General features: G+C 38.4%; 1 protein-coding gene across 2 annotated transcripts in view; it reads right to left on the bottom strand.

Moving 5' to 3' along the window:
• Window positions 1–16,637: 16,637 nt before the first annotated feature.
• The window catches only part of LURAP1L (leucine rich adaptor protein 1 like), a 50,164-nt gene continuing 41,794 nt past the window's right edge, over window positions 16,638–25,007 (bottom strand). For both annotated transcript variants that reach the window (XM_059656664.1, XM_059656666.1), the window contains exon 2: window positions 16,638–18,742. In XM_059656664.1, the coding sequence (XP_059512647.1) occupies window positions 18,368–18,742 (375 nt within the window). In that variant the 3' untranslated portion in view covers window positions 16,638–18,367. The remainder of the gene's footprint in view (window positions 18,743–25,007) is intronic.

Below are 25,007 nucleotides of genomic sequence, written 5' to 3' on the forward strand. Positions count from 1 at the left end.
GTCTAACTGGTAGCTATGACGTGGACTGACCATCACGGGGGCAGATGCTCAACACAGGAGCTGCCGAACTGCGGAGCTGCGGTGATTGGCAGCTGCGGTTCTCAGGTGATGCACCCAGAACCAGAGAGGAGGGAGCCCGATTCCAGGGTGTGTCACCTGAGAACCGCCCTCTCGCAACCCGGGACCTCTCAGGAGATGTCGGAGAGCCAGTTTTGGCCCAATCCCTGCAGGCCGGGCCGAGGGACCCCACGGGTGCATGAATCCATGCACTGGCCTCTAGTAGTAACTCTATAATCAATCCTTGCTTACAAATGATACTTTTAGAAGGTGGAGAAAAAGACAAATATCTGTGTGGTTTTTTGTTATTGTGATTTCTGCCACATTCATTATAGCATAATACTTTGTCATTGTCCTTTTTAAATGTAACTGTGAACTACTTAAGATCAAATTGCGCTTTTTTTCTTTTTAACTTTATCTCCAACACAGCAGCCACCGCAGTTAGAGCACATCATAAATGAGCCTGCTGAGTAGATGACTACTTAAGAGATTAGATTTGTTTTCATAAAAACTGTTTCTCATCTCCCCATGTTATCTCACTGTTCTTCCAAACATGTAAGTGTAGATCTAAAGTAGATTAGTTGAAAATTCTGTGTTTTGTCAGAAATCCCAGATAGTGTGACATTTTAATTCACATAACCACACATAGATCAACTTCCTCCATTTTCTTCTAGCTGTATGTGAACATATTTTCTCCACAATTCAAGGAATTCTATGCTATGGAGTTTTCAGTTCTTTTGTGATAATTCAATTCAGATTAAATTCAAGCCTACACAAGAAACTAAAATGGCAGGTAACTTGGTAAGTTACAAGAAGAAAAACTGCCTGAACTGTTGCACATAGACACTTGCAATTGAATGTGATTTCAGTGAGAGCCATTATACTCAGGGTTTAATTATGAAACCAAGCACAGCCACAGGAGGATAATGTACAAATCAGAAAGGTAACTGTGCCAGTCTGAGAAGTAACAAGCATTATTACAAAATCAAATTATACAAAATCAAATTATAAATGTGTTTTGAAACATTAAGAGGCTTTAAGGAAAACGACTAGTTAGTGGGATATTTTTCTGGTATCAGTCAGAAAATGCATATTTATTGAGTATCTATAATGTCTTTGGCACTAAGTTAAACAGATTCAGTCATTCTTAGTACTGATAGGAAAATAGTTCTTAGTACTGACTGCTTTTGACAAGCTTTTTAAAAGTCTTTTCATGGGTAGATATCAGGTTTTCGTCTGTGATAATCTCAGAGCACGAAATCAAAACAAATCAACTTTAGGTTTCATTAATAGCTGGTCATTTTATCTAGTTTTCTGAAACTGTGTCATTTTTAAGATAATTTTGCTTTATAGAATACTAGAGGCCTGATGCACGAAATTTGTGCAAAAGTAGGCCTTCCCCCAGCTGCCAGCACCGGGTTCCCTCTGGCACCCGGGACCCGGGCTTCCCTCGCAGCCTCAGCTTTGTCCAGAAGGTTGTCTGGGAGAACACCCAGTCTAATTAACATATTATGCTTTTATTATTATAGATCCCATTCCAAAGTATTTCAAATGATTCATAGATATCACAACCACCAAACAATAAATACAAAATAATTTATACAAGAGCTTCTCACCCTCGCTAGGTAACTCCGTTGGTTAGAGCGTCGTCCCGGTGCACCTGAGTTGGGAGTTTGATCCCTGGTCAGGCACATGCAGGAGCCAACCAATGAATGCATAAGTAAGTGGGACAACAAATCGATGTTTCTCTTTCTCTCTCTAAAATCAGTAAAAATAAGTAAATAAAAGAGTGTCCCTCTAGTGCTGCTTTCTGTAGAGTACTGCAGAACCATGTCATAAATAAAGTAGGAAGTATGTTCCCTAGCACTTGTAGGGTATTTGGCAGTTAAATAATGCGGTCTGATTTACTCCTCACACAGCATTCAAAGATTATTTTCAATTTAGTGCATGAGAAAACTGTTTTGCAGATGATCATATAGCTCGCAAGAGCAATCTTCAGAATGAAACTTAGAACCATTGACTATGAGTCTAAAGAACTTCTCACTATAATATAGGAATCTCACACTTACAATAAGTTAAATTTGACATTTCCCAAAACAACCTAAAATTTAAGTCATGAAATCTAACCTGTAAAAATAAAATCAAATGATGTATATGAAAATGCTTTATAAACTATAGAACAATAGAGATACATTTCTATTCCTGACCCAATGATAAGGTATCAACATGTGCCATAAAATCTAAGTCTTCACACTTAAAATAGCCTTTAAAAATATAACACATGTATTTTTAAACTTTTTTTTACCTTAAGTATAGAAAATAATCTACTTAACCACAAGGAAAATATCAATAAAGTGGGAAAAGATAAATAGTGTAATCATAGAAGAGAAGTGAATGGCCAATTAGGATGAACAGATGTTCAACCTCATTAAATACTAAGACAATAGAATGAAAAAATAACAATGAAAAATAATTTTTAAACTAAACCAAAAAGTTAAAATGTTATGTAATAACCAGAGTTGGTAAATGTGCTGGAAAATGGACTCTTTAAAGGACTGATTAATTGATACAACCTAGTGATAGGGTAAATTTGGCAAGCCTTTTAAGTTATCTTTAATTTAAAAATGTAACTGCAATGTTACAGTATTTCATAGTACAAATGGGAAAAGCACCACAATAATACATATAATAAATTTCACACATGCACATATTTCTTGACAAAGTTGTAGTCATTCTTAATAAACAGTAAGAATCATTATAATTTTATACTTCATACAAACGTTTTTATTTTACTGTGTAAACTTCATTATCATCATCATTATCATAATTAATAGTAGTATCAGTTCCAGTGCATGTAGTACAGTTTAATTAACATTTCCCTATTGGTAGATATTTAGGTTATTTGTACCTCATTAGTTTAACTAATGTTATGGTAAACATCTTTGCAATTACTGGCTTTCTCCTCCCTTGGAGAACTATTTTATGTAGTTTTACTCTCAAATCTTTTACATTTAAATACTTTCAAGTTGCTCTAGCCAGTTTTTTCAGTGGTTAGAGCACCAGCCTGCCAACTTAAGGTTGACATGTTCGATTCCGGTCAAGGGCATGTACCTTGGTTGCAGAATCCATCACCAGCCCTAGTCAGGGCACATGTAGGAGGCAACCAATCGCTGTGTGTCTGTCACATCAATATTTCTCTGTCTCTCTCCCTCCCTTCCTCTCTAAAAATTAATGGAAAAAATATCTTGGGTGAGAATTAACAAAATAATAATAATAATAATAATAATAATAAATAATAATAAAAAATACTTTGAAACTGTAAAGAATAATACAGATTTACTTGGATATCAGCAATTTATATGTACCAATATATTTTTGAAAGTTTGGAGAAGCAAACTGGACTCTTATTTTCGGTCATTATTTAATTACTACTAAGGTTACTTTTCCTATGTATTTTATTTTATTTTAAATTTATTTTTATTGATTTCAGAGAAGAAGGGAGAGGGAGGGAAAAAGAGATAGAAACATCAACAATGAGAAAGAACCATTGATCAGCTGCCTCCTGCACCCCCCCCCACTGGGGTTTGGGCCCATAACCGGGGCATGTGCCCTTGACTGGATTGGATCTGGGACCCTTCAGTCCACAGGCAGACGCTCTATCCACTGAGCCAAACCAGCTAGGGTCCTATGTATTTTATTAATTGAGCTCCCTTTTTGAAATTTTCATGGGATATTGAAGAATATTCATGGGATATTTATTTACTAGGATATTGAAGAAATTTTTTTCCAATTCTTATTATACCATTTGGTGCAATTATTCCCCTCACCTACTTATCTTGTTCTAAATTTCAGTTTTAACCTTCACATATAAAGTTTTTCATTATTTTGATATCTTATTTTTATGCTAATATATTTAAATTTAAATGTTTTATTCTCTAACTCTCCTATAGTTATTTTCAAAGTAACACTTTAATACATATGAGATTTATTTTAGTGTTTAGTGTGAGTTGTAGACCTAAAACCGATTTTTGTCTTCCAGTTACTAATATGTTATCTCAGTGTCATTGATTAAATAAACTAATTTTTCTATTGTTTTCAGATGTTCCTTTTATAAATATCAAATCTTAATCTATAATTTTATTTATTCCATTCCAGGTATCTGTGTTTGTTTGTGTGTTGTTTTTTTGTGCCAGCAACACATTGTTTTATTTATTATAGTTCTTAATTAAAAGGTTTTTTATATGGTAGGGAACGTTTTTCTATTATTATTTATTTGCTGAATATGTTCTTTTATATTTTTGACCAGTTTTCTGTTAGATGAAATTTAGATCTGATTCTTTTTGTTTTGTTTCTTCTGCATCTATCTATATTATGTTCTATATTATCTTCTTATTTAGTTCCACAAACAGTTTTACAGTTTTGCAAGTTTTATATTGTAACTTTTGGAAAGTTTTATAGTTTTTCTTTTTTCAGGTAGGTTGAATTATTTCTCATTGAAATTATTCTTAAATCTTTTATATTTTTTCTTATTGTAAAGTGGTATCTCCTGGCACATCTCTGAAATGACTCTGCCATATAACAAAATAATACACATATTAAAAAATACTGATCTACTCATTTACTTTATTAACTCCTTTATTAATTTAAACGTTTAATTTGGTAGTTTTTAATTTTCTAACCACAATATTATATAACTTGCCTTTTTTCCTTTCTTTGATATGTTTTAATTCTGGCCTCATTTTTTGTTTTTACCATATAGTAGAGACAATTTGAATAATGACAACATGTTGATCATACTAATACTTTTTTCCTGTTGATTTTAATGGCTGTGAAATTACTTTTATTTAGTAGAGCTTAACAATAAATTCAACTAAACTACTTCTAGAAATATCCTTTGAACACATAGTGAGAATAAATATTATGAAATATATAACATTCTAAGCAACGAAGAGCTAAACATTTATGTTTCACCCTTAAATTGCTTCTACATACATATACTCAAATACACATATATTCACATCATATTATAGCAAATTATTATTTTTAATCATCGCCCAAGGATGTTTATTAATTAGAGAGAGAGAGAGGGACATCGATGTGAAAGAGAAACATCAATCGGTTGCCTCCTGTATACTCCCCGACCAGTGATTGAACTTTTGGTGTTTGGGATGACACCCCTGGCCAGGGTTATAGCAAATTCTTAAGTACCAAACATGTGGTGTGGTTAATGAATGCCACAGGTTAATGGAAAAGCTGACTGCTACCTGGAGAAGATAGATCTTCAAAGATAAATGGATTTGGATGGGTAGAGAGCAGAGGGAATGGCATTCTGGATGATGGAGAAAGCAGAGCAAAGGCATGGCTATTCTATTTTCAAGGCATATTCGGAGAATAGCAGATCAGTCTTCAAGGTGAGAACAGTGTGTGTGATCCTTTCCCGGGCTCATTGCCCTGGCTTGACTCCCTCCTGAGCCATGCCTTTGCAGGTCTTTAGAACTGCCTGCTGTTCTGGATGTGGATGTGTTTCCCCTCTTTCCCAGTTTGAATCCAAACCTCTTTCCTCTGTCAAGGCTGCACACTTTTGGCTGTGTGTTCTGATGTAGTCTCTAGTGTGGTCTTTTTCTGATGATCTCCTGGCCTCTGGACCTTGGTTGTTTAGCATGATTTGTAGCTTTGCAACTTTTTATCATGGGCTTACTATTGACCTTTATTATTAAGAAAATCTTTAGTGAGAATTTTTTTCTATGGTTTATCTCTTAAATCTTTATGACATTCCTAATCTTTTTGCTATTCCTGTTGGGAAGGATGTCTGCTCTTACTTTGCAAAGATGATATTGGGCAGATGAAGCATATGAATGCTAAGGTAAGGAAATGTTTCTGCAGTAGAAAATTTTATTGATTGATTGATTGATTGATTGATTAAGGTATTACATATGTGTCCTTATTCCTAGTAGAAAGTTCTTAAAGGCAGTGTGCTATAGTATAAAACTATAGAATAACTATGACTAAAAGGACATTTTACATTAAAAAAAATAACATGTTTTGTAGTTATTTCTTCAAAATGAATCTTATTGAAATATGAAATAGGGTAGACTTTCATAATTAGAAACACAAGCCTCTGCAAGAATGTCTAAGTATTTGCATCACTAAAAGAAAGAATGGATCACAATATTTATTTAAAAGTGAATTGTTTCATTTAAAACCAAGTAATTCCCAGGTAACAAATCACAGTGACCCCAGCGATTAGTTATTGGATTTCCCTGTAGAACGCTTAAGATACAATCTGGTGATGAAAACCATATATGTATGTGTGTGTGTGTGTGTGTGTGTGTGTGTGTGTGTGTGTGTGTGTGTGTATGTATATATATAGCATTTCTGTTCCCAATTCCTAAGTCAAACCTTGAAATTGGATTCTTAAGGTCTTCAAAGCCCGTAGGTTCAAATATGTTCCTCATCAAACATAAGAACCTGAAATGGAAAAAGACTTTCTTAAACAGTGATTATTTTTATTTTTCCAAAACAGCATTCAATGGACTCAATGTGTCTAACTTTGCAAGTTCTTTGAAAGACTTGAGATTTTAGCATTTCTAATTAGCTCGTCATCTTGGAGTTCAGAGATTTCAGCCATTTTCATAGAACTGCCAGTCTTTCAGAATGTGGGGTTATTTTCATTGTGCCTCTCATTAACTCAAGTGGGAGTCCCTAGTCATCCATTTAATGAGCTTTTCACCCTAACTGCTGGCAAATATTTAAGCCTGGAGTCATGCCAATGAAAATCCACAGGAATTTTAATGTTCCAAAGTTCTATGGGTAGTAAAAATTTGGAAGAAGGTAGAGTCATGATAGATTTTTGGTAAATCATTTGGTGAACTTCTATTGAATTAAAATGATCTCTCTGATAAATGGTGTATGTGACTGTAAATGGTATCACCAGCCATCATTTTGTCACCTATCATTTTCTCACTGATTGATTTGAGAAACCTAGTAGGAAAAGTAGGTCAGGTATGGTACATTTTTAACTGCACTCTTACTTATACTGGCTTTGTTTTTCATTCTATAGTAAATCTACCAAAATAAGTAATCATTTACCTGGTATTGTATCTGTAAGGGGCCTAAAATAAGAAAGTGACACACTATATAAATATTTTTTCCATTTTTTCTTAAACATAGCTCCAAGTGAAATTTGAAACAGCAAATTAACAATGTTTTAGAAAGTCTGGATGTCTAAAGAATTTTCTGTGCACCTTGGTTGGGGTCCAGAAACTAAAATTGAGAAAACAGAATCTGAATTTAGCATCTTCTCATCATTTTAAAGGCTTAACTATTACTGTAAAGCATGTACTATAAAAGCAAAAATGTGTTTTGCTTTTAAAAAAATCCCCAGATTTATTAGCTGCATAATGATGACTGTGAGGACAGAAGGAAAACAACTGTTTCATTTGTGTAATTCACTGCTGGCACTGTGTTAACAGTCGTAGAAATGCAAGTTGCACATTTAGTGCCTTTTCTTGCAAGAGTCTTACAACTGCCATAGGAAATAAGGTTGTCAGAAGCTCAGAATATTCTGAATTCAGGAATGGTTTATATAAACAGCTCAAAGGCAGCAAAATGTTTTCCAAAACCCCTTGTCAGATTTCTGCACACAGCTTATTGGCCAAAATTTTGTCTCGTAGCCATGGCTAGCTGCAAGGGTGGCTACAAATGCAACAGTGTAACTTCTGCAATCTATATAGAGGAGTAATTTGGAAATGATTATTGGATTGGTCATACAATAATATATGAATCTAAATTATATTCCCCAGGATGGGCCATCTGAATTTCTTCCTCCTTAGATATAAACAGATTCCTTTACTTAATTATTTATTATAATGACAGTAACATGATAAATTAAGTGTTTCCATGTGTAAGGTAGTACAGTGGGGCCTTGACTTACGAGTGTCCCGACTAACGAGTTTTTTGAGATACGAGCTGTGTCTCGGCCGATTTTTTGCTTTGGGTTGCGAGCTAAAATTCGGGTTATGAGCCAGCTTCAGATACCCCACCGCTAGTTGGCGCAGTGAATGTCACAGTGAACGCCACATCAGCCCAGCATCACGTGTCTCACTCGTTCATTTTATGATTTGACATACGAGTAATTTGAGTACGAGCTCCGTCACGGGAATGAATTAAACTCGTAAGTCAAGGCCCCACTGTATTCCAAGTAATTTCCAAATATTAATCCTTCAACAATTCCATGAGGCGGGTTTCATTATGCTCGTTTTACAAATGAGAAAACAGACACTTCTCTGTTCATGTGACTAGGAATTAGCAGAACAGAAATACTCTCAAACCAGTGCCTTTTACTACACACTTCTACCACTCCTTAACTGCAGGTTAATGAACATCCCATATCAGTCCTTAAATGTCCTTCTTTTTCCTTTTTATATTTATACTTTAAATGGAGTTTGTTATTTTTGTTTATTGTGGTAAGTGTGGGTCAGATCTTTTTCTGAAGCATAATTTAAAAGGCAACTTGGCTGAACTGTCTATCATACAGCACAAGTTCCCTAATTCCTCATTTTTCGTATGCAAAGTGATGGATTTCTCTACATGTTCTCTTGCAGCCCTTCAAGTCCTAACACTTATCATCTTTGAATTTTTTAAAAAAAACACATTAGGTGTTTGAGGGTCCAGCAGAATAGTTACCTCAGTCCACTTTTTATGACTGACAAAATGTTCAGATTGAGAGTCATCACTCTTCTGTTTGCAAAGAATCCTCAATTAAAAATACAGAGACAATGCTTTGAGAGGAAGGCAAAGGGACAAGAAGCTTGAATGCATCTGTGATAAAGGAGTAGGAGATTTTATGAGTTCAATATATATATATATATATATATATATATATATATATATATATATATATATATATATTCCTTTGCATGAGAAGGAAAAAATGCAGAGTTGATAGCTAAAACTATATTTGATTTATAGGTGGATTTGGCTTATGTCAAATAATTGTAGTAAATTACTCTTGAGAATAGTCTAAAAACTTGAAGAATGCAGCGTTTCCCTACTGGTCCATGATCTATCATTAGTTAAATATGAAATAATGCAGGCTCTGACAATTCTTCCACCCACGTTGGACACACAGGCTGTGTGCATGATGCTAACAACTTGGGCAGTGTTTGGAATCCGGCACTCTAAGGACAGGTGGATGAGATAGGGTCCCAGCACTGGCTCTGGCGTGGCTTGACCAAACCTGAGGTTAAGTATGCTACACATTCATCCCGAGTGATGGGTGAGGAGATCTGAAAGAATGTGTGTTTAATGGGAGTGCTCTGCTAAACATCTCAACAATGATAACTATGATTACATAGAAATAGTGTAAAGTTGATGCACCAGTCAATGAAATCCAAATAGAAACTATATCTTGTGCAAGGAAATAAAACCCTGTGAAAAAGTTATTTCTGTCTATTTCCTTTCTCTGCTTCTATAGTACCTCTGTAGCATTTCTATACTTGCCCTGAGAAATCCTTCTGCTTTGGAAAACTAGATTTAAATCTTTCAGACTTAAATGATATGGGACCATACCAAAGGCATATTGGCTATAAATATAACTGTATGCAGACAAATATTCTTTTGGTACATCTCAAGCTAAGAAAAGACACATTGAGTTAGTGTAATGTTTTTGTGCTGTAATTTGCATGCTGTGAGAACGTTGGAGTATGTAAAGCTTAAGTTAAAATCTTAGATCTGACCATTACTATTGGAATGAACTTGAGTAATTTATTTAGAGATTTACCAAGGACAGAGATAGCATGGATTCGCTACCATATCTGAGGTCATCAGATTCTCCCAACAGAACAGTATTTCATGTGATGCAGTTTCTGGTATTCGGTGTCTGGTAAAAATCAAGGAAATAGGTATTTTTGCTCACTTTTGTATTTATACTGATTCTGTTTAATAAATTCATCTTCTTGGGACAAGCAACAAATGAGTGCTATGTTAGCATGGAATCTGTTGACAAACTCTAAACCACCAATTTATTAGCATGAATTTAAATAGTTCTCTTAGAAAATGGCCCAGGATTAAAACACAATTTAATGGTGGTGATTAAGATTTATGCAGAAATGAATTTATTATGTTTGTCTTAATGAAAGTGAATAAAATAAACCTCCCCGGGGTATACTTTTGATATATTTCAAGGATATAATTTAGTGATTTTTGCATGAATTTAACAATACCTCTTTGCATATTGGACCATGGCCCTTATTTAGCATCTATCATACTATTTTGTAATTGCCTTTCTTTATTTTTCTTTATATTATAAGCTACATATGGGCAGGAAACATGTTTTTTTTTACATAAATAACTAAAAATATAACAACTTTTATTTTTGACTGTGGTTGAGGTAGCATTGAAAATAAAGAGAAAAGGAGGCAAGTATTACTAGCTACAAATGCGTTTTATTGAACCAATAATTGTAAGTACCTTTATAATATCCTTTTTTGACAGTATGGAAAATGTACTTGAAACTTAACAGGTCTTCAGACAAATGGCCATCATATAATAAACACTTCAAGATACAGTAACTCCGAATGAATTATGAATCATTAAAGAAATGAGCAAATGAAAATTATCTTACGGAAATTAAAATAACTGGTTTTTTAAATTAAATATATTTTTTATTGATTTCAGAGAGGAAGGGAGAGGGAGAGAGAGACAGAAACATCAGTGATGAGAGAGAATCATTGATCACCTGCCTCCTGCACGCCTCCCACTGGGGATTGAGCCTGCAACCCGAGCAGGTGCCCTTGACCGGAATGGAGCCCAAGCCCCTTGAGTCCACAGGCCGACACTCTGTCCACTAAGCCAAACCAGCTAAGGCTAAAATACCTAGCTTTTAAGAATGGCTGCTCTCCCACTTAACCACTGTGCTGGGAGATCACAGGGCACACAGCTGATCTGCCCTGTAACATGGTCCAACTCGCCCTCCTAAGCGCGTGCTCCTCGGGAAGATATACTTTCAGGACTTCCTCCCAGAGTAGAGGCTGATACTGGTGTCACTTTGGCTGCGAGGAGCCCAGGAATATTTATATAATTCATCATGTTTATTGATGAAGTCAGAGGAATGGGAGTTCGGTCCCACAGGAGTTTTCTTAAAACATTATTTGTAAAAGTGTGGGCAGTTGGCCAAATCTTAATCTAGCCTCTCATAATTTAGCCCAGAACTCCTTCTTGTTCAGGTACATATTTTCCTCTTTGGCGATAAAGCATAGACTAAAGCAGAGGAGGACACACGTAAGGCACTGTATTTGTAAGGTAACAACACAAGGGGACATTCACAGGATGGAGACACCTTAGGGATGTCATTACCCTGCATTTCGTAGTTCACTCCCTGTACCCCCACAATGCATGCCCATCTCGTATGCAAATTGCATTCACCCCATTCCAAAATTTCCAAATGTCTCAATTTAATAAAGCCTCAACTTTATTGAGTTTAAAACCTCATTTAAATTTCATCATCTCCAAAGGCCTACATTTCTTCATCTAAATCAAGTATGGGTGAGACTCTGGGTTTAATCCATTCTGAGGGAGAATTCCTCTTCGTGTGCAAAACTATGAAACTCAAGAAACAAGTTATTTGCTCCCAAAATACAATGGTAAGACAGGCGTGGGGGGGTACCAGTTATAGAGCTCTCTATTCAAAAAGGGAGAAAAGGAAGGGAAAAAAAAAAAAAAGCACCAACATTCCCAATCAGCTTTAAAATGCAGCTGAGGCATCAATGTTCGGTTTAAAAGCCTGGGACTAATCCTCTGTGGTTTTCTGCTCTGTCCTCTGGATTTCTGACTTTTCCCTCTGAGGTTGAGAATCCAACCTTCTAGTCATCCTCCAGTTTTCATCAGAAGTAGCATGTATTTGACGCTGATTAGTTTTACCAGCCTGGCTCCTAACTGGGGTTTTGGTGGGTTCTATCGCCTTTTTTCATTTTGATCTCTCCCTTCTGGTCCAAGCCGGCAATGTTTCTGCTAGTATAAGAATTTCAAGACCCTCGTGAGTTTCCTTGGCATATCACAGGAATCCACCCGTTAGAAAAGAAGCTCCACCCTGGGCCTTTCTTAGATAATCATATCTTTAATTTTGTGTTCTGCTGACAAGGCTGGGGGATCCATGAATCACATGCCTATTCTCTTTAAAGAGACATCTCTGTGACTGAATACTCACACCCTCTGAGCCTTCGGAGACATTAGACAAAGGTCATCCAGCCACACCCTTGGCTTTGTATCCAGAACACTTTTTCTTGGAAGTGATGCTCCTGATTTTAGTGTCTTTTGCGATCTGGTAGCCAAGAATATACCGTTTCATCAAGTCCTGCTTCCTTTTGGATTAAGTTCTTCCCTCCTCCTCACATCTTTCCTCTTGCATTTTCCTGGAAGAAGCCGGGAGAAACCAAGCCACATCTTTAACCACTTTGCTTGGGAATCTCCTCAGAAAAATATCAAGTTCATTAGTTACAAGTTACGCCTTTCATATAACGGAGGGGCACAGTTCTGCTAAACTCTCTGCTACTACATAACACGACTTCTCTTTCTTCCAGTTTCCAATAATGTGTTTTTCATTTGCTCCTGAGCCCTTAGCAGCGGTGCTTTTACTATCTTTCCTACCAATCATCAGCTTATGATGATTTAAGTGTCTCTAAGACAGCGTAGATCTTCTCTTCTGTGCTTCTCGCTTCCTCCTGGCTCTTGATTGGCAGAGGCATTCAAATCCATATTTCTACCAATAGTCTGTTCAAAGCAAGCTAGGCTTTCTCTGTCATGCTCCTCAAAATTCATTCTGTATTTGCTCCTTACTGAATTCCAAAGCCATGTCCACATGTTTAGGTATTTGTTAAAGCAGCATCCTTCTTCCAGTTCCCAAAATCGGTATTAGTTTGCCACATCAACGAATCACTACAAACTGAGGGGCTGAAAACAACCCTGTTGACAGCTGAGTTTAGCTGAGTCAGACCCATTTTAGACTTCAGAAGTCCACAGTGGGTCTCACTCAGCTAAAATCGGGTGTCAACAGGGCTCTAGGGAATGCCTGTGTCTTTCCTTTTTTAGAGACTGGAAGCTTCTTGCATTTCTTGACTCGTGGCTCTTCTCTCGCAGCCAAAAGTATAACATGGTCACACCTCTTTCCCTCACACCACAGCCTCTCTCTTGTAAGGATCCTTGTAATTACATTGGACGCCCTTGGATAATCTAGGGTCACCTTCCCATCTCAAGACCCTTAGTCACGTCTGCAAAGTTCCTTTTGCCTTGTAGTCACAGATCCCAGGAATTAGGACATGGACATCTTTGGGGAGGTGCAGGTGGAGCATTATCTTTCCTACCAAAGAAACATACTATACAAATGAGGTATTTAAAAGTGAAGTTTATGCCTCCCTTCTTTCTGCATCCCCAAGACCTGGTGTAGTCATTGCCTGGTACCTGGAAGGCACCCAGTAAATGTTAAATAATTGTTTTAGTAAAAATAACATGTGTTTGGCATTTGCTACATGACAGACACTCTTCTAAGAGATACAGCAGTGAACAAAACACAGTTCTCATCCTCACAGACCTTACATTCTAGTGTAGGGAAGCAGAGAGTATATATACACACACAATAGTATTAAGTGATGGATGACATGAAGAAACATCATCCAGGGTAAGTGCAGAATTTGCCGGGTGTGCTATGTGAGAAGTCCTTTCAAACAAGGTGCCATTTGACTGGAGACCAAACAGAACAGAGGAATCAAGACATAAATATTTGGGAGAAGAAATTTCATTAAGAGGAAATGGTAAATGAACAGATTCTGAGGTGGGAACATGCAGGGGTTTTGAGATTTTTAAGGTATAGAGAGGATGCCAATGAGGTTCACAATGAGAGGTGAAAGAATGGACTAAGAAGAGGTCAGACAGGTAGAAAGGACAGGTTGCGTAGTATTTTGTAATCTGTTGTGAAGAGTTGGATTACACTGAGAGGGAGATGGAAGTACATTACATAGTTGCAACACAGGCTGGCAAAAATCTGACTTGTATTTTAAAAGATGATTCTGGTTGCTATGTTGACTACTACCTGCAGGAAGGTAAAGGTGGAAGCAAGGAGACAAGACAGGGCTATTGCAGTGGTCCCAGGGAGAAATGATGCTGACGTGGCAGAGTGGTAACAGTGGTAATATGAATTTGTGGCTCATTCCAAAATTTTTTTTAAATTCTCACCTGAGGATATTTCCATTGCTCTCCAAAGAGAGTGGAAGGGAAGGGGTGGGCTGGAGGGAGGGAGGAAGGGAGGGGAAGAGGGAGAGAGAGAGAGAGACATTGATTGGTTGCCTCCTGCATGTGTCCCAATCAGAGCCAGGATGCAACCTGCAACTCATTTTCGAGCCCCTGATTGGGAATCGAACCTTAGAGCCTTCAGTGCAAGGGCCAACACTCTAACCACTCACACCAGCTATGGCTCTGAATTTTTTTCTAAAGTAGAACTCATGTGATTTGCATGAAGGATTGGTTGTGGTGTGAGAGATGGCAGTTAAAAATGACTGCAAGGATTTGGGCTGAGCATTTGTGAGTGGAGGCATCATGTTTTGAACTGGGGAAGACTACAGACCATAACAAATCCTGATTTGCCAAAGTTGCAGGTTTGATTCTTGATCAGAGCACATACAAGAACCAACCAATGAATGCATAAGTAAGTGGAACAGCAAATCCCTTCCTCCCTCCCTCCTTCCCTCCCTCCTTCCCCCTTCTACTCTCTCTTTAAAAGCAATAAATTAAAAATAAATAAATAAAAGTGATCAAATGTGTTCGCTGCTGCTGAGATGCCAGTAAGATGAGTGCCCCAAAATAACGACTTAGTTTGGCATCATGGACGCTTGTGTTCTGATGAGTTGGGGATTCAGATGCCTGATTGAAGTTATTCATGGAACCCCAAGGGCCTTTATAATCCGCCAAACAGCAAAGACTCCTCACTGCATTTCTTAACTTTGACAAATACTTAAAACTATGCTATGGAATTTGGGGCTGACTGGTAGTATAAATATTGGAGTTTCTTTGAAGTTCAGTCAAGACTTCTGCATTAGTCATCTAGAGTTCATTTCTTTGCAAAACTCTCACAGTGTACTAGCTTTAAGCTGTCTAAATTCCTTACCTTCAATTATCTCCCTCTCATAAGACAAACAAGTCTATAAAAATGGAGAGATTAATGTAACGGAGAAAAATTCTATTTTCCTGGGAGAACACAACTCAGGCCACGCAGAATAGTTTGAAAGGCACCATTGCTTAAACGTTTCTACCCCATTTCCTTGTGGTGCTGACAGAGAGAGAACATCAAATGCTGCAGGTCAGGCATTAGTTATGGGGATTCTTTAGCAGAAAATGCATTTGTTCTCTTGAGACCAATGAATATGTTAGTAATTAATTAGTGTTGTATACATTCCCCTCCTCTTAGTAAACTCAACTATCAAAACATTGTTGGCTTATATGTGACTCCATATGTCAAAATCACTGAGTCCATATTTGGTATCTTTTGAAAAAAGTAGGCATAACTGTAAAGCACATAAAACATTGGAACTCATAGAGCCAAAAAATTCTTATCCTTACATACTCTGCCAAGGTTTATTACAGATTCTTTAAAATGTAATGTATAAATGAAAACTATTCCACATACTTCTTTCATAGTATACTCCTATGCTTTTTCATTTCCTTTCTGCAGAAGGGGGACTTATAGAAGGTATGGGATAGACAAAAGCAGGGGAAGCAGATTGGAAAAAGGAGGGTGTAAAAGGAAATTTGCCAGATTGAATTTACCATCTGAAACTGATCCGAGGATGCAAATCATCTTCTGTGGGTCTGGCTTGAACTAGGAAAATGCTGGGTTTTGAAGGGGTTAGAATTTGCTCTTGATGCTTCATATAGTCTCGCTCTCTGCCCACCTCCCTCTTATTGGGGACATTCTCCTTGCAGTGGTGCAGATATAGGGTTACATATTTCATTACCCTCTGTTTGAAATTTATCAGTCATATTTCTAAGAATGTTTTCTCAACTAGGTCATGTGTGCTAAAAATTGCTTGCTTTAACTTCAGATTAAATCCAAACAAAATAGCCAACCAACCAGCTTTCATTAAGGGAATGTAAAAGAAAGCAGAAAGAGTGAAGTACACGAGGAGCAGTTGGCATGTGGTCAGCAGCCTGATTCGCCTATAGGCACAAACCTGACTCTGGACGTGTGATTTCAACAAAGGGTTTGGAAGCTTAGAATTGGAAAATGCAGGTCCCAGTGATTGGAAGGGAAATGGTTCGTTACTTTTTTCTTGTTGTCATCGGCTTATATTTGCTTTCTCATTTGTACTTTATTATTTAAGTTCAATAGGCACAGAAGAGTCTGCTGAGTGTTATTGTTAGGAATAAGACATACCCAAATTCAAATCCCACTTCTGACACTGACTGGGTGGTTTGACCCATTTACCTACCTTCTGTATATCTTAGTTTCTCAAACATAGAAGGGAGACAATCCCCACATTATGAGATTGTTGTGATGAACATTATATCAAGAAGTTTATGAAAAAGGACCAGTGTAGAAGATAGACCCTATAGATTTTAATCGTAAATTGAATAATATATGTCCTGGAAACAAACAATACATTTGACAAGTGTGTTATAGGTACACAGTAACAAAGGACATTTTGGGGAAACCATGTCTTGAATATGGACATTTTTTAGTTTAAATAGGAATACTTTTTGATTCATATTGTAAAATATTTTGTGCAGAAACATGTATCATTACAAAATACAGTTTGACATCTCAACAGATTAACTTGCTAGGAATCATTAAGGTAAAGGAAATGTGGAGGATTAATAAAATCACATCAAAATTAAGAGATTCTTTATCCACCACAGGATGAAATGATATCATATAAGTGAATAGTGATTCTGCTTTGCATGTAATATAGCTATCTATCCATTCATATGTATTATCTAAGTTTTTATATATCTGATTGCAATTGCAAAATGCATATAAGTGAATGTTAAGAAAATCTCAAAATACAATTAAATTTAAGACCCCCTAACTCAGGGGTGGGGAATCATTTTTCAACCAAAGGCCATTTGGGTATTTATAACATCATTCGAAGGACACACAAAGTTATCAACTTAAAAATTAGCTGATATATTTGATTAAACATTTAATTAACTCACCCCTAATGCCTTAGCAGGGCCAGACCAAATGATTTCATGGGCGTTATATGGCCTGCGGGCCGGATGTTCCTCACCCCTGAGGCTTAACCTCTAATCACCATCATATCTCATCTCAATTATCTTTGAAATTTGGGAGAATCAAATATTGCCACACAACATAGTCTACCGTTTCAGTTAGCATCACTGATGAGAAGCCCTAGCCAGTTTGGCTCAGTAGATAGAGCGTCAGCCTGCGGACCAAAGGGTCCCAGGTGGGTTCCGGTCAAGGGCACGTACCTCCGTTGCAGGCTCCTCCCTGGCCTGGGCCCTGGTCAGGGCTCATGCAGGAGGCAACCAATTGATGTGTTTCTCTCACATTGATATTTCTCTCTGTCTTTCCCTCTCTTTTCCACTCTCTCTAAAAATCAATGGGAAAATATCTTTGGGTGAGGATTAAAAAAAATAAAAATAAAAAAATAAATAAAGGAATCACTGATGAGAAAGTGCTGATCAAGACTATGAACACAAAGTTGAACTGAATAGATTTCATATCGTTGAGTCTTCCAAATGATTGCCATAAAAATACGTGACTAACGGTTTTGTTGATTTTTATGCTAGGAAGTTGTGGACTGGAAATAATACCTAACTTGGTCCCAGACATTTTGTTCAGTCTACTCTATAAACAGTAATAAACCTCAGTATCTTCTAGACAATGACACTTTGAATCCTTTAGGAATGCAAGCAACAAAATTAGCTGTTATCAGACTTTGGTTTATTGCAAAATTTAGCAAAGTTTTTGATGTAATCCCTGACCCCTTGCTCTGAAAACAAAAGCAAAAACATAATTATTGCTTATTCTTTCCCCCTTCTTTCTTTGTGCCACCGGAAAAGAAGGGAGAGGAAAAAAAAATCATTGTAATAAATAAAAATAGAGATGTAAAAGAGAAAAATAGATGAATCCAGATTAGAAATATTAGGAGCAACAGAAATATCATCAAGCAGTTTCAAAATATGCTTCTTTTTTTTAAAGGTTATCATGTAAAAAAAAAAATCACACCAAAAATATAGCAGCAGAGAAAAGAGATAAATACAAGTTAATTGCACACTAATCCCATGCAAAAAACCTGGGTCATCAGCCAAAGCAGTAGTATTCAGAATCCAATTTGGGATGCTTGCGCAGTGCTTGGGAGTCCTCCGTTACGGAGCTGTCACTGAACTGGTCCAAGTCTGATGGGGTGTGATGGCCTGGCACATCATCTGCCAAGGTGTCCAGGTAGCTCCCCACGGAGATGCCATCCAGCCCGTCGCTGCCATCGTGTAGGCTATTGTAGCTGCCATGGAGGGAGGTGCTCTGACTCTCCAGTAAGCTGCACAGGCTGCCACTGAGACTGCTGCCTCGGCTGGTGATGGTGGCTTTCTCTTCAATCATCCACTTGATGGACTCAATGCTCTCGTTGATCACAAGCAGCTGGCGCATGAGCCTGGCGTCCGTGGCTCTGAGATTAACCTGCAGAGAAGAGGGAGAGAGGAAAGACCTTCCAGTGAGTCTACGTTCGTGAAAGACCCAACATTCATTTGGATTCTTTCTTCTTCAGCCCGTGATTTTAAACTCGTAGACTAAATTCACTCGATCTCAGGATGTTTTTGAAAATGGCTGACCCATGGTGGGAGTCATAATCAAGGAACTCGCTTCCTGCCGGACGCATCAGGCTCCAAAAGAGACAATGAAACTCCCACTGCACCCCTGACCCTGACCAAGATGCCTGGAAATTTCATACTGAATATCAGGTTCCAGCTAAAACACGTATGCTCTCTTTGGCCCAATTAATAGTTTATCCAAGTTTACTTGAGAATATGTGTGTGGATGCTAAGAGGTGGGGAGAGGAGAAATGTGTAGAAATTAGGAATTATCATAATCCTTGTTGCAGCTTCTATCTTTTTGAGTGATAACATGCCAGGCATCATTATAGAAGCTCAACACTCGTTACAGTAATTCTATACCACAGGTATATTATTTTTATCCCCATTTTCCAGATGAAGAAACAGAAAAGATTTGAGAGTACAGAAGAGGTCTGTTCTCCTTATGATTTATGAGCATATATAGTACTCAATAATGCCTTATTTCTAAGAGGAACCAAATTGCTGTAATATTCCTTGAATCCAAAAGGGTACCATTATACTAGGCTGATATACTTTACAAGATGCAGTGCACAGATAGTTTCTGTAGATTTATTTGCTTGAAATATGTCAGGGGCAGCCCTGATCAAAATTGGGATATGGAATTCTGGGAAGGTTCTAAAACTCCCCTAAGTGCCTTCTCAGTGTGTATTTCTTCTGATAGATCTAAGCTACCTTGGAGAAATCTGTCTTTAAAGCCACAAAACGTAATTCCTTTGTGGGTCTTACACTTCAGCGGAACACTTGCTAACATCAGGTGTGCTGTGGTTCTGGGGAAGGTGGGAAAAGGGGGGCTGCACGAACTCTCATCATTCCCTTTGTTCTTGGAGCTGGAGAGATGGGGCTCCTGTAAAGACTCCAGTGCCTGGACTGGGAGGCAGGGACACGTTCGGCCACCAGGGGTCCTAGTCACATTCTTTATGGTTTGAAATGGATTCCTGTTTTTTTTGTTTTTGTTTTTTTCAGTTGGAATCTTTTGACTCAAGAGTCTGGGCTTTGCTAATTCTCTTTAACATCCATGGCTAATTCAAACGTACAGGTTTCTAGAATTTTCAAAGGCACTCAGTCACAAGTGACTCAAGCCATAAGGGAGAAAGGAGCCTATTGTTTTCAAACCTATGCATTCATTTTTGTAAAAAGTATTTCCTGGTTAGGAGTTAATCCATAACTGAAGGCAAACTTTGCATTTAGTGAATGTGGTGAACAAACATTAGGAGAGATGGAATTTCTACCAGGGACTTCAAAGATCTAAGATCACAGGATAAAACATAGATGTATAAATATTAAAAGCACAAAGTACAATTTAAAAACCCTTCATTTTGATAGGATATTCAGTAAAGTGATTGGGTGATTTCCTTCTCTTTTACGAGAGAGCACTGAGAACAAATTCTGTGGGAGGTAACCAGTGAAATCATTTCACTGAGGTGTTCACAAACAGAAGGATGTAAACTTAGTAGGTCTAAGAGGGGAAATGTGTAGAAATTAAGGAATCATTATATCATCATATATTAGCTTTTCTATTTGTGGAGTCATCTCAATGACCTTGCAGTGACCTGTTGGGGAAGGAGTCTTTCTGGCAGTTTTTATGTTCCAATTCACCCATACACCCCATGAGCCATCACAATACTATAATACGACAAATATTTACAAATCAGCAACAATTTGCCTTAGTCCACTGAGGAGCATAGAAAGTCAGGATGAGCCAAAGTCTTGCAAATGTGTCCAGTCAGGCAACTGTAGCTGATAAAACCCGCTGTGCCCATTGCTGGTGCAGTATAAATGCTGGTGCAATACACTGTAAATGAGACCATTTCCCAAATGAGCACAGCTGCATCTGTTCACATTCCCACCCTGTCCCAGGCAAGTCTCCCAGCCCAGGCTCAGCTCTGGGTGTGTTCCTGCTACTCCCCTCACTTGAAATACTTTTACTGTCTTCCTCCCTGAATCTACTCCATCCTCCACTGTTTAATTAATTCAATTAATTAATTCAATGTTTGATTCATTATTTCCAGTCCACCTCTTCCATCAACCCTACTTGCTAATTCCAGCCTCATCTGAAGGCCTATTAGTTACCTCTCACAGTGTAGCTTAATTTTGTACGGTCATACATTGCTACCTATGATTATGTCTTTGAGCTGTTTCTTGACTAAATTTAAAGTGCCTTTAAGAAAGAAGCCATGTCTCCTATTTCTTCCATCTCTTTTAGGTATGTTGTAAGCAATGATTGATTTTTTTCTTTTACAAATAGTCATAATTTGGGGATCTCAAAACATAATAATACACATTCCCAGAAAACTTGTCACTCAAGGGTTAAAACACACTTAAGATAATATTTCAGCAAATTTTGCCTGAGCCACACAGCGGCTGCATCAAATACAATTTAAAAAAAAAATTCATTGCACAATATGAATAAGATGGGAGTAGACTATGAAGCAACAAAAGCTTCCTTTGACCGTGACATGATTTATTTAAATAAAAAAATTCTTTTCTTCTGAAAGCAAACATTCACAGGCCATTGAACCACAGTTGGGGGAAAAAAACTGACGAAAGCGGGTCAGTTAGAACGCGTTGATCTGGCTGATCATGATCACAGATCGACTGTGTCTCACTCTCTGTCCTTGGTGAGAGAGTAAACAGCTTCCCACTGTGGGAGCCCTGGGCCAGCCGGTTCACACGCTGCCCATTCATTTCCTGGAGCTGCAGGCAGCTTGCTTCACACTCACTGCTTTCTCCTGGAACCAAGGTGTGGCTGTGCTACTGCTGATGACCCTTGGAAGTATGGGCAATCCACCGCAGAACTAAATCACAGTGTCACTGCAGTCTCCAGTAGCTGCCCCACCTTTTCTCACTATTATTCATGTCAGTCCTTATGAAGTCTGACCGTCAATTAAGAAGAGAGTAGAAGAGAGAGAGAGAGAGAGAGGGAGAGAGAGAGGGGGGGGGGGGGGCAGAGGCTATGTTGGCAGGAGACCATGCAGTTCTTTCACCTGAGGTCTTCTAAGGTCCCGTAACCTTACTCTGAGAATGGCGAGAGGTGGGAGGCCCTCCTTATAATCTGAATCTGTGTCCCTACTTTGGAGAAGGGACATGATATACAACCCCCACACCACATTTCTGGGCTTTCTGCTCCCTTCATATTTATCACTCGTTGAAATCATTCTGCTTCTTATTTGTCCACTTGTTTTCTGTCTCCCCCATTGGCATGGAAGTACCACAGAGTGCACAGGACTTAGTGTCCTCTTCACTGCTCTGTGCTCAGGACGTACAAGAATCTTGGCACATAGTAGGTGCTCGATTAGTGTTCATTCAAGAGCTGAATGATTTTGTCAGATTGGACCATCTGTCATAACCCTTGGGTTCTGCTGTGGGCCAGTGACATGTTTGCTTCTAGAAGAAAATAAATTTTTTTTATTTAAGTAAATCATGTCACGGTCAGAGGCAGCTTCTGGAAAGAGCACTTCAGTATTGAAACGCTGCCAGCATGCAATCCCACGCCTCTCCATTCACAGGATTGGGACGCCGAGAAACTGGTGCAGGGTTATTCCTATCTTCAATGTGCAGATTACGAGCTAGTACCTCTGAAAGGAAGTGGACTTCAAGGTGTGAATCACACTCCAAACATGACTGTGTTTGTTCGGAGGCAATAATGGGTACGAGCACAGCACAGGTGTTCTGCAAACACTTGATGCAATGAGTTACACAAAGGGAGCAAACACACACAGAGGACATTGACCAAGAAAAGGTTTGCGCGAATTGATCCCGCGAAGTGGCTGCCCCTTCCTCTCTCCCTGCTCCCTCTCTCCCACTCTGGCCCTTAGTTGCTGCACTTTAGACGGGATGAATGCTGACACTTCATGTCATTTTTAAACAGGAGGTGAATGGGGTCTGTGGCAGAACTTGAAATGAAGGATCTTGAAAGAGCAAATATTCTTAATGATAAACTTTTCCAGATCTATGTTTTCTTTCAGACTCTCATTTTAATACTGAAAGAATCCAAAGGTTACGAATTGTCTCAATGGAATCCCAGAAAGAGAGAATGCGGTCAAATTTTCAGTGAATGAGGGAGTTGACAAACTAGCCAATTTCTTTTGTGGTGGTAAATGAGGAACCTGTCACTGCCTCTGTCGACCTACGTGACCTTTGGGCAAAGTGGCCTGGCACATAGGCCTAAAAACCACATCCTGGGTGTTGTATGAGCTTCAGTGAGCCACTGGACTCGGTGGATGTGGTAAAAGTCTGTGAACAAAGACTGATTTCTGCCCAGTAAAGAAGATTTAATTCGGCTGAGGGACCCAGCTGTCATTTGTGTCTGCTTTTGGTATTAAGATGTTATCTGATAAGAAGATTCTGTAGGATAGATCATCTCAGTATCTCCCTCCACCCTGACTTTGTCTCCCATTCTTTGCCTCTCCTGTGGCCATTTGCTCCCTAAATTGTTTCTGTTATGAGAAAATTCCGCAAATTATAGAGGAGACAAGGTACACCGCTTTTGCTGCTCAGTATCTCCAGCAAAAGACTTAGCTGTTAAAACTCATGGCTGAAGCCAGAAGTTTACGCTCTATGTGAATGCAGTGATAGAAATTTTAGCTCTTACCATTTGGGTTGAAATAAAAATCATATTGTGTTCTGCTCCAAGATAAACATGCATATCCTCTTTAACATGCCTGTGTATTGACTGCACTGTGCACTTGAACTGCAGAATTGTGTCTTCCAGATAAGGGCATTACTCTATCTTGTCAGACTACAGGCTGGGTTAGCACCATGTTCTCATATCTCTCTCAACGCTCTCTTTCACTGTTTCTCCCCTTTTATTTATGAGAATGGATTAATCAGATAAAAGCAAGCCATCTCTTAGTTATGCATTCCTACTGTAAAAGCCACAGTATCCATGACCTAAATCCCAAACGTCCAGCAGGCTGTCATCTGAATTAGAAGGGAGAAAGACTACTTTTCAAGCAGGTCCATAATAATGAACAAGCGGAAAGGAAGCCAGATTAGATTTGCTTTTTAACAGGATGCTCTAATCCTGGTTTTAAATCAGAGGAAACCAATCAACATTGTTTTCGGATGTGTAGTTGGGGGACGCTCTTTTCTGGCCATATTTATTTCTAAATATACAAACATAATCAAAAGCATCTGCATGCACTAAAGGAAAGAGCTGTTTCAAATATGCTTGGAATATTGTTTTTCCAGCAGTTCATCCCAGTTTATCTTCACGTTCACTTTGCATAACCGTCTTGTGTCCAAATCTGCTCCCTCTCCAAATTCACCACATCCTCCATTTGAGGATCACAGGAGGTTTTCCTGCCTGCCCACCCTTCACATTTCCAGCATTTTATGAACAGCTTTGTGTGTGAAGCCCTCCGCTAACTCTTTTCGCAGAGGATCCGCAAGGAGCTGGTGTCCGTGCAGTCTAGGAGACTGTGCGTTCCCACCCACAGCCTTTGCTTTGGAATGAATGCTTCAGGGGACAAGCCATCCACAAGTCTGTGCGGTTCCACCAGAGTTTTTCCTCCGTTTCTTCAGTCAGTTAAAAACTGACAACACAATTTGTTTCTAATTGGGCAACAGAGGATTCCATTTTTATATCAGTCTTTGTCTCCCTCCATTTATGTTGTTTATTTGGGGAACTGAACAATAACTAAAACAGTTCACTCTTTTCCCAAGACCTTATAGAAGAGTTATTTCCCCAAAGACGGAATTACGTACATAAAAACACTATCAGCAGCACAGTTGACTGGTGGATGTTGTTTTGCTAAATTCAAAAGCTTCATCTGGTTTATGTGAAAGGGGCACATGTGACCCTCCCGAGTCTTAAACATAAATTCCAGCCACCAGGCCTGCTCCTGAGATCTGGACGGTTTCTGCTGGTTGGATAGGAGTTTTCAGTCTTGTTCCCTCAGGTTTTAGGTCCATTGGATACTTAGATGCCTGTGAAGTCAATTCCTTTCCCATATCCTAATGTAGTGAGATTGGCTTCCTGAGTTCTTTCAATACATACATGCAGAGTGTGATCACCTGGGTTGAAATTCTTTGGAATGATGTAACAGAAACACTGACTCCCCACATTTGTACCATGTGCATTTTTCTAATTT

The sequence above is a fragment of the Myotis daubentonii genome, chromosome 11 (assembly GCF_963259705.1).
Source record: "Myotis daubentonii chromosome 11, mMyoDau2.1, whole genome shotgun sequence".
NCBI classification, from domain to species: domain Eukaryota; kingdom Metazoa; phylum Chordata; class Mammalia; order Chiroptera; family Vespertilionidae; genus Myotis; species Myotis daubentonii.